Source organism: Anser cygnoides, chromosome 2 (assembly GCF_040182565.1).
Source record: "Anser cygnoides isolate HZ-2024a breed goose chromosome 2, Taihu_goose_T2T_genome, whole genome shotgun sequence".
Lineage (NCBI taxonomy): Eukaryota > Metazoa > Chordata > Aves > Anseriformes > Anatidae > Anser > Anser cygnoides.
The window spans coordinates 37338512-37356036 of record NC_089874.1 but is presented as its reverse complement, the minus strand read 5'-3'; the positions used below and the strand labels follow the sequence as shown (position 1 = coordinate 37356036).

Genomic DNA, 17525 nt, shown 5'->3' with positions numbered 1-17525 from the left:
CTGAAAAGGCCTCAAAGAACACAAGTAGATTGACACACATACATTAACACCCTTATAGTTAAGGACTTGCTTAAGATTTAAAAGTTCACACAAACATCATATAAATCTCAATTGCCTGGATTTTTAAAAGTAGTGTCTTGAAGGCTTTCCAGAAGGCGCAGGCTCAAATGTTTTTTTTTTGTTCTTTTTTTTTTTTTATAAACAGCAAATGCCCAAAGACTCTTGACCTTACAGAACGTATTTGCCTAAGTAAATGTCAAGGATTTTTCTGAAAGCAAGGTGTCAAAAAGGTATCTCATCCTATATTCACATATTCTGACAAGTATGGTCCTAGTTTAAGGATAACTCAAAGAAGCTACTGCAGTCTTGTGAAGAAGCCCAATCACAAGTGGTGCTGAGCATCTTGGGCTTGTCTTCCAGAAAACACAGATGCACGTAGAGCCGAGTTCTTCCTTTCCCTGCAGAAGCCTGAGCAGGCACCAGCTGCCCAACAGCCCCAGAGGTCATTGCTGCCACTCAAAAAGAGTTTCCCCTCACTGATGCCTGCGTTTCTTGAACTGAAAGCAGCAAAATGGCTCCCAGACATGCCTTGCTGGATCAGAATTCTACTTTATAAAACCCAGAAGGCAGAAGTCTTAAATATTAAACTCTAAAGTAATATACAAACCTGTAATACCAGAGAAATACACACTAATGGAGGGAAGGAAATGCGACTTTTTTGCCATTTGTGCTGAAGTTGTTAAATACAGTATTGAAATCTGGGCTTATTTGAGGCACACTTACAAGTTTACATTAAGCTAATATAAAAAATCTCCATGTAAAGATGCAGAGTCCACTAAATCTCTTTCTTATCCAGTGTACAGGTATTTTATTATTTACACCTTAGGGGATAAGGTATTTGAGATCTAGAAAGATGATTTCAAGCACATTATTAATTCAGCTTTTCATGGTCAGAAGATGAATTAAAGGTTAAAAAATAAATAAAAGTGTCGCTAATATCCCCAAAGTACTTTTATTCCAAATCACAGTTCCCCCCAGCTATTCTTTCATAGAAATGAAGCCCTTACCTGGCAGGTCTCTCTGTCCTGCTGGTCTGAGAACAGGAAAGCCGCCAGCAAATAAGCCCCCCAGAGGGGGCTGAGAACCACCTTTATTAATGGCTGGATTAGCTCCATCTCTGTTAGCTCCTTTGGGTTCTGTTACAGGAAAAAAAAAAAGTATAGCAGAAAGCCATTTCCACCTTGCTCTCAGACTGAGAGGATTAGCACCAACAAACAGTCAAGACCAGATTTTTCCTCTTTAAATTGACTCAAAGAAACTTAGTGTTAATACAGTAAATTGCCATTATTCTCTGCCCAGTATCTTGAAGCACAGCACCCTCTGGTGCTTTTTAATTTCAAGTCAATCATGGCACCAACAAGAAGTTGTGTTAGACTACATTTGAAGTTATAGATTTGAAGATGCTTGTTGAAAAATCTCCCTTACTGATTGCAAAGCAATGGGATGCAGTGTTCCCAGTGGAAATTTATAGGAAGACACTAAAGAAAACACCTGTCAGGAGTGACATAGGGTTTACTTGATCATGTCAAGCTCTTTCTAACCCTATCCTTCTGTTACTTGCTCATGTCACGTGTGAATCAGTTGTACGTTACAAAATACACTCTTGCCTATTCCCCCACTGTCCCCAAGATACTTTCTTTTAGCATATAAAGCTAAGGAAGAGAAGAAAATTAAATAAAACAAAGAAAAGCAAAAACCAATACCAGTGATCTGCCATTACCAAGATGTATGGAAAAGGATTCAGGCTAGAGAAAACACTAAAAAGAAAAGACTCTAGCAACTGCTATTATCTTTTTAAAGTTAATCTTCTCCCTGATTTTAAATGATGATCAGACATGCATTCACAGCTAAAAGAGACTTGAGAGGGTAAACATTCCTGTCTCAAAGGAATCAAATGTATGCCTCCAGAATTTTTTTTGCATATTTTGTTCTTTTTATCTATTAAAAAGAACTCTTCTGCCAGAGCCAACAATTCCCACATAAACAGTTATTTAATAAGACACTTACATGGGTTTCATCATTCACGATTTTTTTTTTTGGACAAGGAATGTCTGTTAAGATGATACCCAGTTACAGACTTTTTATGAAGTGTTAATAGCTGCTGATCTCCAAACAGGATGTAAGTTTAGAAAATGAGACTCTCCCCTCTTCACATCCTAAAGCCATATTAAGGTGCTGTCCCTTGATGAACTCCAAACCCGCCCTTCAAGTTGAAAACTGTCCAGCTGACCTCCACAGCCTCTGAATGGTTCTGCAGAATGGCTTCAGCAGAGCTCACCCAGGGACCTTCCTCGGGAGCCTGTACTTACTTTCAATCTGCGGTGCACTTCGGTCATTGATTTGAGTCACTTTCCTTAAGCGAGTTCCCTGCTGGATATCAGCCAACAGTGCATTTCGTGCTTTTTGGTCTTCCTTTCGCAATTTTGGTAGTTCTGAACTTGCCTGTTGACGATATGAGCATTAGACAGCAGGTACAGATAAAAATACACACTTAGAAAGGGCACAAACAAACTTCGGAGAGAAAATTTGAAGTTAGTCATCCCTGGCAGCTGTCATTTCAAAGCTTTTGGGTTCAGTCAACCAGAACAGCATTCAGTTGTACAGAAGACATGAAACCTGGAAGTTTAAAGATAATACAAATCTAGTACTAGGTGCGTTAACATTGTTGAAAGGAAATTAGAGGGCATGTTTAAATGGTGTGTGACCTCTTGCTAGGCCGTTTATGGTCTCTGCCCCACAAATGCAACTCTGACTCTCTTTAGCTCTCTTCATTCTATTTACAATGTTCTATAAGTATAATTTATTATTATATTAGAACGTAACAGATTTTAGAATAAACATCTTTTTTACCCATTTTGCCTTAGGGAAAAAGCTCATTAATTGCTTATTGAACTTACATTTGAATGTGAACATTAACTAATTTAGGTTCTCTCTCTGTATCAAAGAATTACACCAGTTTGAGCAGACTTCCTTTACAACAATGCAGTTATATTTCAGTAAATTTTCTAGCCTATCCAAGGTCCATAAAAAGTCAGGTTGTAGTTTAAAGTTTTGTAATAAAAACAACAACAAAAAATTTATCCTTTCCTCTTATTTCATCAAGTTTCCTGATATAACAAAGTCAGAAGCACATTCTACTTTAAGAAGTTTGAAAGTTTTGCTTTCTTGAAGCAGATAAAAATTGTCAGGACTGTTATTTCCCAACCTTTCATGTGGTTAACAGAGTGGTCTAACATAGGGGACTCTTCACATCATAGCAGCAATGTGCTGCTGCATCTTTACACATCTACTGCAAATTCGCAGGGGTTACCAAGCTTCCTAAAGAGGATGAAATGTTTCTATAACTCCTAATTTTAGCATCATAGTCATAATAAAGCAGAACAATATTGTCATACTTAAAAAAAACAAAACAAAAAACAACCACCTGGTTAGAGCATTATGAAAGTAAAACATAAGCTTGAAAAAAGCTTATCCAGCTGCTTGAATTAATAAAATGCATAACTTGCTAATACTAAACGGAAAAATTATAGTGTTACGACATTACTTGTGGTTATTGCACTAGTTTAAAATATCACTATATATTTATAGATTCGCACAGGTCCACTAGATGGCACTCCAGATTGCTGCAAATGCCAGCTGCATTCCTGACACCTGATGTAAAAACTCTGAATTATACAATCCTGTGACTGATACCATATCTATGTATTATTTAAAAATATTAGAAAAAACAGTTACACAGTTTCCCACTCTGAAACGGTGCTACCTGCCCCTGTGTTTTAGGGACAGTGAGTCTCATTCCCATTATGACCACCCTCAATGCTGCATGTATACTAAAAGCAGCACTAGACTACGTACAAGCCAGAAACGATTTCCACTCGCATTTTCTTTAAGTTGACAGTACTTACTGTGAAAAATGGAAATACCATAACTGGAGCAAGGACGACTTCCCTTCTCATAAAAGCTTTTTACCAGTACCTTGAACTTCACGCCTCTCTACCGCAGCACAACAATTAGGATCTAGAGGGATCTGATCGAGACCTATGTTTAAAATTAGCTCCAGCAGCTGTGTTTTCGTTTCCAGGTTCAAGTGTCCGTATGCTCTGCCAGCTGTCCACTTCATCTCCCCAGTCTACTTTTCTGAGCAGGTAGACTGCTGGAATATGAAAAGTCTTAATATCCAAACAGCTATTAGACTAAAATATCCTGCTTGTGGCAGCTTATATTCACCAGTGACCTGTGACTCGATACCACTTGACGAGAGCGAAGGTTTTAATTCATTCACCATTTCTAAGACAAAAAAAGAAGGAATGCTCTAAGCTGCAGGCCCAGAAGGCGGTGCAATAATCTGCCATTGTCTTAAGACAGATCCCCTTACTTCAGTACAGCGCCATCCATGCCCCAGCCCTTTCCTCCTCCTCCTCAAGTAAGAGATAGCATCTTCCACATCCAGCCCGGTGGGCTCGAGTGATTGATTAGCTGCTGAGTAGCTCGATACGGATTCTCTTTTTCCATTACAGAGTTGGGATGGTCTGGGGTGTAATGTTGCCCAGCTGCACACCGGTCAGAGCTCCTTCGGATTCCTTGTTTGCTGCCTGCACTCTCCAGCCCTGTGACAATTCCTGTCCAGAAGCATTTCACCAGGTACCTCACCCACTCATCTAGCGGGGGTCCTGGCCCTGCAAATTTGTAGTTTACCATGTTGCTTTTTGATACACAATCAGAACAGAACCTTCCTTCCTCTGATTAATTAACAGCATACACTGAGTAAGAAATTAATCTGGAATTCACACTGATGCTATGCCTGCAATCCATAGCCCGTGAAGAGACACTAAACATGTATGTTGTCTATCAAGAGAAAAACAAAAAGAGGAACTCATGGGTTTTAAATCACAATCCTGACCACATGAAATAGAAATACTGAGGCAGGAAGACAAATATATTCTCAGTCACTGAGGAAAAACAGCCTTGGATGTAGTTCTCAGACTGCTTTTTTTTCTCCTTTTATCTGAAGGGCAGTCTCATTTATTTACAGAAACATCTCAATCTTTCAACGAAAATAAAAATGGAAGCAGAGAAGAATGCAAAGATCATTTATTTTATCAGATGCCAGAGCTGCCTCGGGTAACAGAGACCAAAATTAAATTCCATACTTTATTTACATGGATCAGTACAGGAATGGTGGGATTTCATTACCCTAGTAACCATTAGGTTATTCTGCTACCATTTCAAACACCAGGAATGGCGCCGTCAATATGTAGTTTGAAACAGAACAGAACAAACCACACAGGTAAATAGCTAGAACATAAGAGAAATACTTTCTTTTCATCTCACCAAACTCCACTACTTTTGTCTCCGGTGTCCCAAATCACACTCTCAGCTGTGCCATTCAGTAAGGCTTAGGATCAATGTTTGGGCTACATGACAGGTCTCTAAAGTACTTGTAAACAGGAAAATATCATCAAATCACGGTATTTAGAGCGATGTTCCAGACTATAAATCAGCAAGGATAGAAATAAACACACTGCTCCACCACTGGGGTGGCAGGGAAGATGCACAATATAGAAATGCCAAATGTAAACTCCAAAATTACCAGATGGGAGGTTCTGGCCATAACTCTGAAACAAAAGCCTGCATCCTGAGTGCTGCAGGTCTGAACCTGGCAGTGGGCTCCAGCAGTCAGAGAGCACAAGCAAGTCAGCCTGAACTCCCTGCACAATGCTGGGGCAAGGAGGGCTGGCATACTCCTCAGCTGTACTTCATCCTTACAGAAAAACAACGTGAGCAAAATGGGAATTGCAAGCTCAGTTCTGGTCTCCAGATCTTTAAATTGATGTTGAAAACCTGGAGGTGCACAGACGGGAGCCACAGCAGTATTCAAAAAGCTGGAGAAAATAGATCAGATTTTAGGAGCTCAGCCTGGTCGGTCAGCCCCAAAGAAGCCCATGGGGTGATCTACCTGCAGAATGCACAAACCTTTAGAGGGAAATAATGGTCCTACTATGGACCTGTTAATCCAGCAGAGACTGGCATTTGGTGAATTTACATCAAACACCTGCAAACTACGATCAGAAAGCAGGAAAGTGTGGAAATAGCAAGAGTGACTGTTCCTTGAAGCAGACAACTGAGGACAGCCGCAGATTATTGATCTCTTGCTTTGCAGATTAAGGCTGGACCCTGTCTGGCATTTAACACATTTAATAGCAGCAGGGAGGTAGTTGGTGTTTTGTAGTTGCTTCTTCCAGTTTTGAATTCTCTGACGGTGATTTCCCCCCCCCCCCCCCCCCCCCCCCAAAGAAAACAGACTGAAATCTGTGGCAGTGAGCCCCATTTCTAGGTGCATTCCTGCTGCGTGTGGTACTTGCATCACCTTAGGAAAGTCACTTTACATCTTGCAAGACAGATGGGAGCATTGACCTACCCTCTGGGCTCCTATGATACTTCAAATATTTAAGAGGTATACGTGCTCAGATAGTAAAACGATGTAAACACAGAAGGCACCAGGCATTTGAAAAAGTTCATAGTAGTCTTAATTATAGGGATATGCTAATTATTACCTTTCAGATGTTAAAGAGCACCCCTGCACACAGAAAAGGGGAATTCCTCTGGACTCTGAGCAGGTAGATCAGGTCATAATGGATGCATAAGTTGTCCCATAAATGGGTTATATTTACTCTGATGTTTAAATACATTCTGTTTTTGAATTTGTGAAATAATTCAGGGTAGCGTAGATCTTCATAAACAGGACAGTTGAAGCAAAAACGTACCTCCAGCCTTCTGGACAATCCAGTAACCAGGCAGTCATGAACCATTGTTTCAGAATAAACCCATCATCTGATGGGAAAAAAGGATCCCATACTCTGTCTCTATAATAGGTAGGAGCCATAAGTAAGATAAAATAAAGCACGATTTCATCTAAAGATGCTGCATTCTCTCTTATTTCAGAAAACTTGTAAAATTTAGCATCCATACTCCTAACATGCAATGAATTGTATCAGTAGATTCCCTTTCCTGGTCACTTTTTATAAGAAATACGTTAAATAGAGCTGTAGAAAATGTATTTATTTGCCTGAACTAGATTTAAAAAGAGAGTCAAAATATATTTAGCCTATCCCTACCAATATCTATTTGGTGATATGTATAACAACAAATTTAAAAATAAATCAATCAGCTTGACATGTAGTATTTTATTATGAGCAGAAAGATAGAGCTCTAATTTACCAACAATTTCATGTCTTTCTGTGAATCTGGTGTCAATCCTCCTTTCTCTCTCCCATGCCCCATTTTTCCCTAGACAAAACAGGATTTGATGCAGAGATCAAACACAGACACTGGCAGAAGGAAACCACTGCGTATATTTTAGTAAACAAAGAGTTTGAGGACAGCCCTTATCAAATTCTTCCTATTATTTTCTACACTGTTCTCAGTAAAACCTGCCCAGATACTGGCTGAGGCAAGGAAATCTTCCTCAGTGCAGCACACAATACCTCTGTTTTGCGTTGTAAGGGAAGGGACAGGCATCACAGCAAGATGCAGAAAGATGAACAGAAAGCTTTAGGGTAGGGGATGGTTGATCACAAGACATATTAATGAAAACAGGCTCTCCTGGGCCAGCCCTCAAATGCACAAATATTATTCCTATATTCACAATGACAGGCATACACAACATGGACTGCTCAGGAAAGGCAACAATACAGGTAAAACTATCTGTGGAACACTGTCTGTACATAATGTCAGGGATGGCCAAGAACATCGGGAGGAAAACAGCCTGTTTGGGGTTGGTTAATCACTCTGAGGAATGACAATCAGTGTTCTCACTGCCCATATGGCACAGCAAGGCTCTCCAAGGAGGAGAGCGTGGAGGGAGACGAGATGTCGGGGTCCCCGTCCAGATATAAAGCTCCTGCTCGCCTGAAGGGCAGCCAGGCGCAGGGCAGGTGCTCACAACAGCCTCCAAGGGCAGAGACCCAGAGCAAGGGGCCACCTTATGGTAAGGTGCAACACCCTGCTGAGACACCCTCCTGGGAACAGCAGTGATGAAAGAGATCAGAACAAGAATAAGGGGGACCTGCTTGTGAGCCACTTACTCTGCAGCTTCCTTCCCCTCAACCACAAGCTGCTGACCACCAAATATTTAATAAAGCATCCCACAGGAACAAGATGGAAAACTGAAAATGCCCAGAAATGTCATTGTGAGCCAGCATGTCTTCTTTGACATAGCACAGGATTATAAATCATCTAGATTTCGGTAGCCCAACCCGAAACACCAGATGAACTTGTTTCCCTCGAGATCAATCCACTATTACCAGATTCGAATTATGCCAAGAATTCACGATGTTGAATTTGTAGCAGAAGCAGTTTGCCCAGCAGGCAAGAGCACTGCTTTTACAGAGCCTTCTCAAACTGGCAGCTGACGTCTCCCCAGGGAACATGCTGGGAAATGCAATTGCAACAAAACTCAGGAGCTTACAAAAATAATAAAATAAACCCAGTTTCCAAGAAGCCACAGAGATAAACATTGTCATTCTTCTGGCATTTGCTTTAAGTGTGCATCAGGTGTGGTTTTATTCATGCACTGTCAAATGTTAAATAATCAAAACAAAGCCCTTTTCCACTTTGAGGAAAAAAATCCAACAGGTCTCGACAACATAGCATATCACTTCTTGTATTTTAAGTTTTCTGAAGTGTTAGCTCACGAAGAAGCTTGCAAGATCTAGTATGTGTGAGTTGTGGTTCATCTACTCACAGCTGGGTCCCAACCTCTGATTTGAAGCCTTTCACTTATGGGAAACCTCCCCGCAGTACAAGACTCCACCTGTAGAGTCAATCTCAAGAGCAGAGCTGCTTCTTTTACTTGTGCTCCACAGGATGAGACTAATTAATTCTTGGCACTCGGCCTACCTGTGTGAACACGGCTATCTCAGGGACTTCTAGCAAGCTGAGCTCCCAGCACACATAGCGTGAGGGGTCACGATCCAGCCAGCATTTCTTCTGAGGGAGCCCGCATGAGGGGACCTGCCAAATAGCTTCCTGGCAGCTAATTAAGTCATTGTTTCCAGAGAATGACAGGACCGGGGTTTCACGATTCCACCCAGCTAAATAACTATTAGCCGTGATCTCAGCGTTCGCCGCACCGAGTTCTGCGGCCCGAAGCTGCCGGGTTGAAAAGGTCAGCGAGCAATGTGTGTACTTAGATAGGCTGTGTCTACACCGGGCCTCGTTCCTCAAAGTCGAGCAAGAGAAGTGCTGTACAGAAGCTGTCAGAGGCCTGGTCCCGGCCTCACAGCCGCCGCCTAGTCCTGGCATTAGCAGGCATAAATAACGAGGTGATTAAGTGGCAGCCTACTACCTGCTTGTAGCATACCTCTAGATGCAAACGTACTGTCAGACACAAAGGCAGGCAACAAAAGATTAAAAAAATAGCTTAGCAGGAGTCCCCCTCTCCAACATCTCTATTCCAGTGTTGGTTTCAATCACCACCTCACCACATACAGGGCCTCCTCGCTTCCCGTTGGCACCGCTCAGTCAGACAATGCAGCAGTTCGTGTACTTACAGGTTACATCGATCCTGCTTAAAACAGAGCTGTGGGCTCATTAACAAGGGGGTACTTAAAGTTTTCCCGGGTGGGCTGCTTAATTTTGGTGCCTGAATGCAAAAATGCAGCTGAATTAATGCGATGATTTATACCTGCTGAGCCACTTAGCTTTCATGTGAGTATTTAACTTGCTGACACCCACACTTGAAACACAAATTCTGGCTGTTCTTTCACTAAAATAAGTGATGCAGTAATGTAAGCCACCAAAATGGAGGCACTATAAGATGAAAACTACCATAGAAGTGTTTTCCCAGCATATCAGAAAGATCACAAGTCAAATACCAAAAATACCCTGGGACTGGCTTCAAAAAATCATTTTGAATTTCACTTTCTGATTTCTAAATTTTTGGGATTTAAGTTCTCAAGTTTTCCCCAGCATCAATTAAAAAGCAAAATGAAAATTCACGTATAAACAAGAAAACTTGAGGTCCTGGCATTACAATGAAGATACCAAAGAGCACAAGGCTGAAAACACTGCAGAGGGAACTGGTGACACTACCTGTTTATTCTCTCCATCTACTACAGCAGCGTCCCCAAAATGACAAAGGTTATTATGAGTAGCAATAACAAAATATTCAGCAACATGTGGCAAGCCACACAAATCACAATTTAATCTTACTCTGCTCTAAGAATGCTATGCCATTTATCCCACCCAATTACCTGTGTAGATGGTACCGATAATTCAGAAATGCCTTTTAGCATCAATGCAAAATGATGGTTGGCCTAAGATGGGACCATATTGAGAAACTAAAATTTCTTGCAATGTCACATTCCAGCAATGTAAAGAGGTCCAACACAAGTATTGCTATAAGTCTGGGTTCTATTTTAATTAAAAGGCTGCAAGTCTAATATTAATCAACAGATGGAATTTAGTATGTAGTCTTTGCACACAACACAGATGGACTAGTGATTTTTCAGGGCAATAATACCTTGTGAGAAGGACGGTAAATTAACCCATTAGCTCTCTACAGCTTCTGGTACCTGGGCTTAATCATTTAGAGCTACTTATGGTACCTCTGTGACACACCACAATTTCCATAGTTTTAGCCGTTAAATGCAGGAAAGTGATGCACAAATCGTACAGGTGAAAAACGGACAGCCAAAAGAAGAAAAATAAATGCTCTCCATTCCATGAAGACATGTATGACATATGGCATTATGAAAAAAAACACAAACAACGCAAAACAGAACTCACCACTTAAATACGTTAGAAGTAGTGACCAAAGAGATCTCAAGCAAAGTATTCAAGAAGATTAGCACACATGAACATATACAGAGCATGCTCCTGTACCTGTTCAGATGAAATACAAGGAGCAATGTCAACCTACAACTTTTGTTTTCTTTGTGTCTTCTCCGCCTTTCATAGTCCCTACTCATCCTTTCTGTATTTGTTTACAAGTGCAGAAGGCTACAGTGGCAACACTTAGAGATGGCATAACCTATGCAATCCTACATTTTCCAGTATCTGAAAATAAAGTAAAATAAATCATACACAGACACCCTTTTTTTCCCCTACACAATTGCCCCTCATTCTTTAAGAGAGCAGATTGGTGTGAGATGTGAGACATTATTAAAACACTATAAACCAGTTTCCTTTATTTTGGCTGGAACAAAGCACCATCAAAAATTTCAGCTATACCTTGTGCAACCCTTGGTGCAATCTGTATGATAGCTAGTCATCAGCAAGATTACCAAGCCTGTACTCTCTCTAGCTCTGCTATGTTTTCACCTAGCAGCAATAAACATTATGATTTAATATCTCTTGAACTAGGGACTTCATGACAAAGTAGCAAGTATCATCTTACTCGTGGCTCGCATAAAATTTTAATGAACACATTCCTAAATATTTTGTAAATGGCACTATGCATGACTCTGCTAAGCTCTCAGAGTTCTGTTTGCACATCTAGGAGTTTGAATGAAAACTTCATGTTCATGGGAAGTGACCTTGATTTTTACAATCAATAATTAGCAAGCATGCACAGACATTTATGTATACAGATATATATATATATATGCACATTCTCTTTCTCTTTATATTATATTTGGTAGGCCCAGATCAGAATCCCATAGATCATCATTATCTTCAACCAAGCTGCTTTACATACGTTGTTTTTCTCTTTCCAAAGAACAGTAGTACTAAATGCTACAGGAGCAAAACCAACTCCTACACAATTTCAGACAAGCACTGTCGTTCTCTGAATTTCTTGGGAAGGCTGGAGTAAACAGCTCAACAAGGTTTGCACTCTGACAACTGCATAAAGGAGGAAAAAAAAAAGCATCCCCACAAGGAATACTATAAGATGATATTTTTCCTTATCACTGGAAATCCTATCTCTGTGTAGATTATGCATTTATCGATGTTATACTATACAGAATTGTTCTTCTGAGATTTTATTACAAGAATAGAAAGTATGGTCAGAATAACAAACTTGGTAAACTGACATGTTCATCTACAACAGAAATTCTATTAAAAAATAAAATAAATGAGAATGCAGTAATCACTGAAATTAATCTACATGCCAGGTTAATGTTCAGCATTATTTCAGCTTTCATATTTCTCTCACTAAAGTGAGCATATTCCTTCCTTCTTCTGCACTCCTAGTTTTTAGAAGGCCGTTAGGGCAAATAAACTCCTGGTGCTACTTTACTGGGTTTAATCATTTGATCCATTGTGTTTTTTGGGTTTAAGTTCTATGCTAAGGTTTTGATAATAACAATTCTAAAGAGAACAGAAGTATTTTCTTAAACTCCACAAACATATGAATCATTAAACAAACATCTCTGAACAGCACTCAACCCCATCAAGCCTGCTACACACTTCCTTCAATATTAACATTTTAATAAGTGATGACTGAACATAACTTCAGGAATTTATACATACAGACAAAGGCAGCACAGCACTGCACATAAGAAACGAACATGGTTTATCAAAGCAAAATTTTCTCTTGATCCTCTCATGGGAGCCTTACCTGAGATTTTTTTTTTTTTTTTAAATCAGTCTCAGTATCTACTTTTGGAAATAGTAACAACCTAAACTAACCAGAATGTCTTATACAACTAAAAAGCAAAAGGGTAAAAAGAAATAGAGGAAGGAAAAAGGGAAAGAGAAAAGCTTTGACTTCCGCAAGTCAGAGCCAGAAAATACATTGGGGCATAGTTTTATCCTACCTATTCATCCCTCTCATCTTTATCTACGACCCCCAGAAGGCAGCCATTTGAAGACACGCTTAATTAATCAAATTAACTGTATTTACATTTTGACTCAGCCACCCACATCTGCTATTACAAATACCCTAGCATTCCCTCTTGAAAAGATCCACTTGGTTTTCATTTAAGTATGCCCTGACAGACAGTAGCTTTTCAGCTGTTGGGCACAGGTGGCTCCTAGCATGACTTAAATACCATCTCCAAATCACTTTAGTATTGCCTTGCAACAACTTCTGTAAGTGAGAATTCAGTACAAATACTTCAGAATATCTGCAAGCTCAAAGCTTTGAAAATTGTAGTAAAGGACCTAACTTTTCTTCTGCCTTAAAAGGGAGTTAATAGTATAAAAAAGTCAAGTGCCAACAGTACTTAGGTTTTCAATGAAGGGCTGCAAAATCATTTGGGACCATGGCTCATTATATTCACTAAGAAAATCTGCAGAAAGAAGAATGTAATGTAGTGATTATTTCTGCTAAAAATCTGTTAATGCTGAAAGAAAGAGGAAAGTACAGCTATTATCCATACAATTAGAAAAGCAAGACAAGTGTATAGTACCCATGAAACGGTATCTTGCAAAACGACAGGATTCTAAAGCCTCAGCCTACACCCGGACATTTCTCCTTTAACATAAAACAAGCAAGTAAAACTTGTGGATCAATACAGCGGTTAAACCCTAACTTTTATTTGCCAACATGCAAGTATTACTCTGGTTTAATTATATCAATATAAAAGAATAAAAATCAGAGTGCTGTTTACTTTGGAACCTTTCCAGGTGTTGCCCAAGTAAAACTTGTTTGTTTTGAAGGTTTGCTTAAAGCTATGTGCCTATGAGAATTTTTATTCCTCTTTTCCTCCAACTCTGGATTTAGCAGCTGTAACAACAGCTGGGCAGTTTAGCAGCTGTAAAAGGCAGATGCCAAGTTCTAGGAAACAGCTTCCTAGTAAAAGAAAATAGGGCCTGTAGCAAATTTTCATGGATTCCCCAATTAGAAGGTTTTACTCTGCAACTTAACACCAGCTAGAGATTTGACCCTTTCTTGTATTGTGCTTTTGCTGAACTCAGTCTACAGATCCTTGCAAAGTTGTCCCCCTCTGATTCTGACAGGGAAAAATCCTTTCACTGTTAGAGAAAAACAATGCTCTGTCACACGATTGTACTAATTCTTACTGGCGGCTCATGTGCTCTTTTCAGTGTCAACATTTTCATCAAAAGGAAGGCTTTAAAATCAGAAATTATTTATCAATGCATTTGGTTTGTGTCAATCACTAAGATGAAACTGACTGTAAATTCTGTACATCTTACCCACAGAAGATCATTTTAGCAAAAGAATGATCTAAATAAAATATGGAAACACAGTATAAGCCTCCTATTATCAAAACTCTTTCATAGTAGTGGTTTTGGTCATCAGCAAAGAAAGGGAACAAAAAAAACCCAAACTTGTTTATACTGGTTCTTAGGAGTCCTCTCAGCTTTCCCAAGTCATTTACAATCTGGAATATGTTAGAGGAATCTAAAAACATCTCTAGATATTTACTGAGCTAAATTTATTAGGATAAGAACACTTGCAGCTTTGTTGACTTTGATTGCGTTTGTGGGCATTAAGTTGCTCACAAAATTCAGCCCACTTATTTCAGTATCTAACTATAGGTTGTGTATCAACTCAGAAGAGCTGCTAACTGAAAACACTGTTGATGGTGCCCCAAATTAAAACAGAATGACAATAGGAATCAAGCACTGCTGATTTAATGTACTGTCTCAGTCCTCCTCCTCTTCATCTCCACAATTCCTGGAGAGTTTTACAAAATGGTTCAGCATGCAAAGCAGCAAAGAGAAACATGCAAAAAAAAACCCTCCTTCTGGATGAAGATAAAGTAACAACATTATTAAACAAAGTCAACAGACCTTCATGGGAACAAAACAGTAGAGATACCAGAGAATGAAAGGCAGAAATAAAGTTCTTAAAAAAATATATATAAATCAACAACCCCCCTGCTCCCTCTCCCCACCCCCCCAAAAAAAAAAAAACCAAAAAACAGAACAAAAACATTTTGAAGTATATTCAAATCATGAAGAAATGCTGTTTGCTACAGGGACTAACATACCCTGGAAATATTTACAGCAGTGACAGAAAAATAATGAAAATTAAGGAGAGTTTTTATGTCTTGAACATAAACACACCAGGTTTCACTATTTAAAAAATGGTCTAGGAATTTCAGTGCAGAACCAGGCTATGAATAACTGGTTACAGTATACAAGGAACAACTTAAACTTGTTTTATCATAGGTACAATAATTGTGAAGGTATGAAAATGTAATACCACGCAGAACATCCTCCCCTTATTGCAAACATGCTGGCAGGGTGCATGTTCTACTTCATGGCTTACAGAGTAATGATCTGTTACAAGCAGTAATTGTTCCTGCACACGTATAGAAGCATATTGTGCTGTATCCCCAGGAAGGTGGCATGTGCTAGAGAGAGAAACACCTACAGCTGAACACCATGAGTCTTAACAGAAGCTATATGAAAGAGGATGAAGAAATTAAGACTTACCACCTGCAAGTTACCAATACAAAAATGAGTTTCCTGTGACTGGAGAAGTATTTACAAATGCTAAATTCTCACCACATGCACTTTAACACAGGGGTCTCCAAACTTTTTGTGATCACACACCCCTATCAGTAAAAAATTTCTGAGCACGCACCCCCAATACGCTTGTTTATTTATTTATAAACTACACACATGTACCACTGAAGTTCTAATATTTTTTCCTGCACTCCACTTTGGAGACCACTGCTGCAATGCACGGAAGAACAAAAGCCAGCAAAACGGGCACCCACCCCAGATATTTGCTATGAATTAGCACGCCAAAATTCTGGGAGCTCTGAGCTGGCTACCATACCTAAGCTACTGCTAATAGAGTTAAAAAGTCGATCTTACCAGAGGTGGTGGTGGAGGGGGCCCTCCAGAAGGCGGTGGAGGCGGTGGAGGAGGCGGTGGTGGCGGCGGCGGCACAGGCATCCGTTAGATTTCTAGCTTCACGCAGTTATGAAAAATATAGCCAAAGTCTATGTCCTTGAGGGGAAGGAAGGGAGGAGAAAGAAAACTGGAAAAAAAAAAAAAAGAACGTGTTTATGCACTGTACGCTGAAGATCAGCCAAATTTCTAGCTCTCAGCAGACTGAAGACTTTTGCACTGCACCGCTTCCAAAACTACAGTATGAACAGCCTCATTATAGTTATCTGATGACAACACTCATCCAAAGAGCAAGCTCCCATATTTGGACAAGTGCCATGAATACCAAATGCATAGATGCCAACCTGTCCAGCTTTAATTACTGTGCCTTCTCCTAATCTCGCCCATAGCCCTGAAATGCAATTCTGCAGAGAACAAATCACAGTCAACCAAACGTAGACACTCTTGCTGGGACAAAAGCTCTGTTGACTTTAAACCAGGGTTTTGCTGCTCGAAAGACACAGCAAGGAACTTTGAAGCTAGTCCAGTGACCCTTACAATGGAAAAAAAAAAAAGACATGACTAAATAACAGATAAAGAAATAATTCTACAGTTTCATTAAATATAGTTCTATTACTAATTGACAGCATATAAGGATCAGACAGCTCAAGTACTGAAGTCAACTGTATGGCGTTTCCTGACACTTTAAAATGTTAACTTATCACAACTCTTTAGAAACACACTGACTAAAAGGACAAACATCTTCCAACAGAAGGGTGAAGGTGCTAATTTACAAATAGGGGGCTGTGGTTATCAGTATGCAAAGCTTGTGCAAATGTACCTAAAACAGTATTGACACTGAATCATTAATACTTTGCAGAGTTTGGGTTAAGGACTAAGATTTTGGTTGACCACATTTCACTTTTGATACAAGGCTCCCATGAGCTGTAGTTAAGCAACATCATGGATGTTGAGCCAAACATTTCTTCCTACAACCTATTCACCTGACTGGCTTCTAGGTGACTGTAACTGGATGGCACTGTTTCAGGAAAGATTCAATTTTACCCTGTTTTAGCATTATTTTTAGAGTTAAGGTAATTGCAGAAGCTTTAAGTACCTGGACATATTTAAATATGCCTGAATGGCTTATTCAAGCTATAACACCGCAAAGACATCATTCAAGACTCCTACTGTCCCCACAACACTGGAAGTTACATGATTACTAGAAGAAAATAAGCACCATTTGCAATACTTTTAAATGGTACCTGAAGAATTGCTGAGATACTAACACATGCATTACAATAAATCCTAATTGTCGGGTCAAAGATCCTAGTCTTTGTCCTCTCCCCCAGTTCTTTCCCCCCCAGCACACACACAAGCACACGCACTCTTTTTTCCTCCGTTAAGAAGGGCATGGAATATTCCACAATGTCTTTGCAAGACACGAGAGCTTAATGAATGACCTCACTGGTTCAGTTTGCTTCAGGTGAGAGCCAGAGAGCAGCACCCCATGTGCCAGTAGGGGAAGGGGACTCCTTCCAGCAGCAATCCAAAGGAGAATTTACAATGCCAGTGTGAAGTGAGGAAACAAAACAGGCAGCCAGGGTGGACTTTGCTGGACATGCATTGGCTCGCAGTTGTGTAAGTTGTAGAACATCAGTCAGGCTGAAGGAACAGGACTGGAAAAGTGTAAACAAGGATGCACGTGGCCA

At 39.9% G+C, this 17525-nt stretch overlaps 1 protein-coding gene across 6 annotated transcripts in view; it reads right to left on the bottom strand.

The window, feature by feature from the left end:
- Positions 1-17525, bottom strand: part of WIPF3 (WAS/WASL interacting protein family member 3) — a 37245-nt gene that overhangs the window by 6878 nt on the left and 12842 nt on the right. For 4 of the 6 annotated variants that reach the window (XM_048070217.2, XM_066991866.1, XM_048070219.2 and 1 more), the window contains 3 exons: positions 15799-15964; positions 2370-2502; positions 1068-1196 (listed from right to left, as the gene is read on the bottom strand). In XM_048070217.2, coding sequence (XP_047926174.1) covers positions 1068-1196; positions 2370-2502; positions 15799-15879 — 343 coding nt within the window. In that variant the 5' untranslated portion in view covers positions 15880-15964. Of the gene's footprint in view, positions 1-1067; positions 1197-2369; positions 2503-3965; positions 6303-15798; positions 15965-16178; positions 16198-17525 lie in introns of those variants that run through there. The other 2 variants (XM_048070218.2, XM_066991867.1) reach the window with 2 other exon arrangements.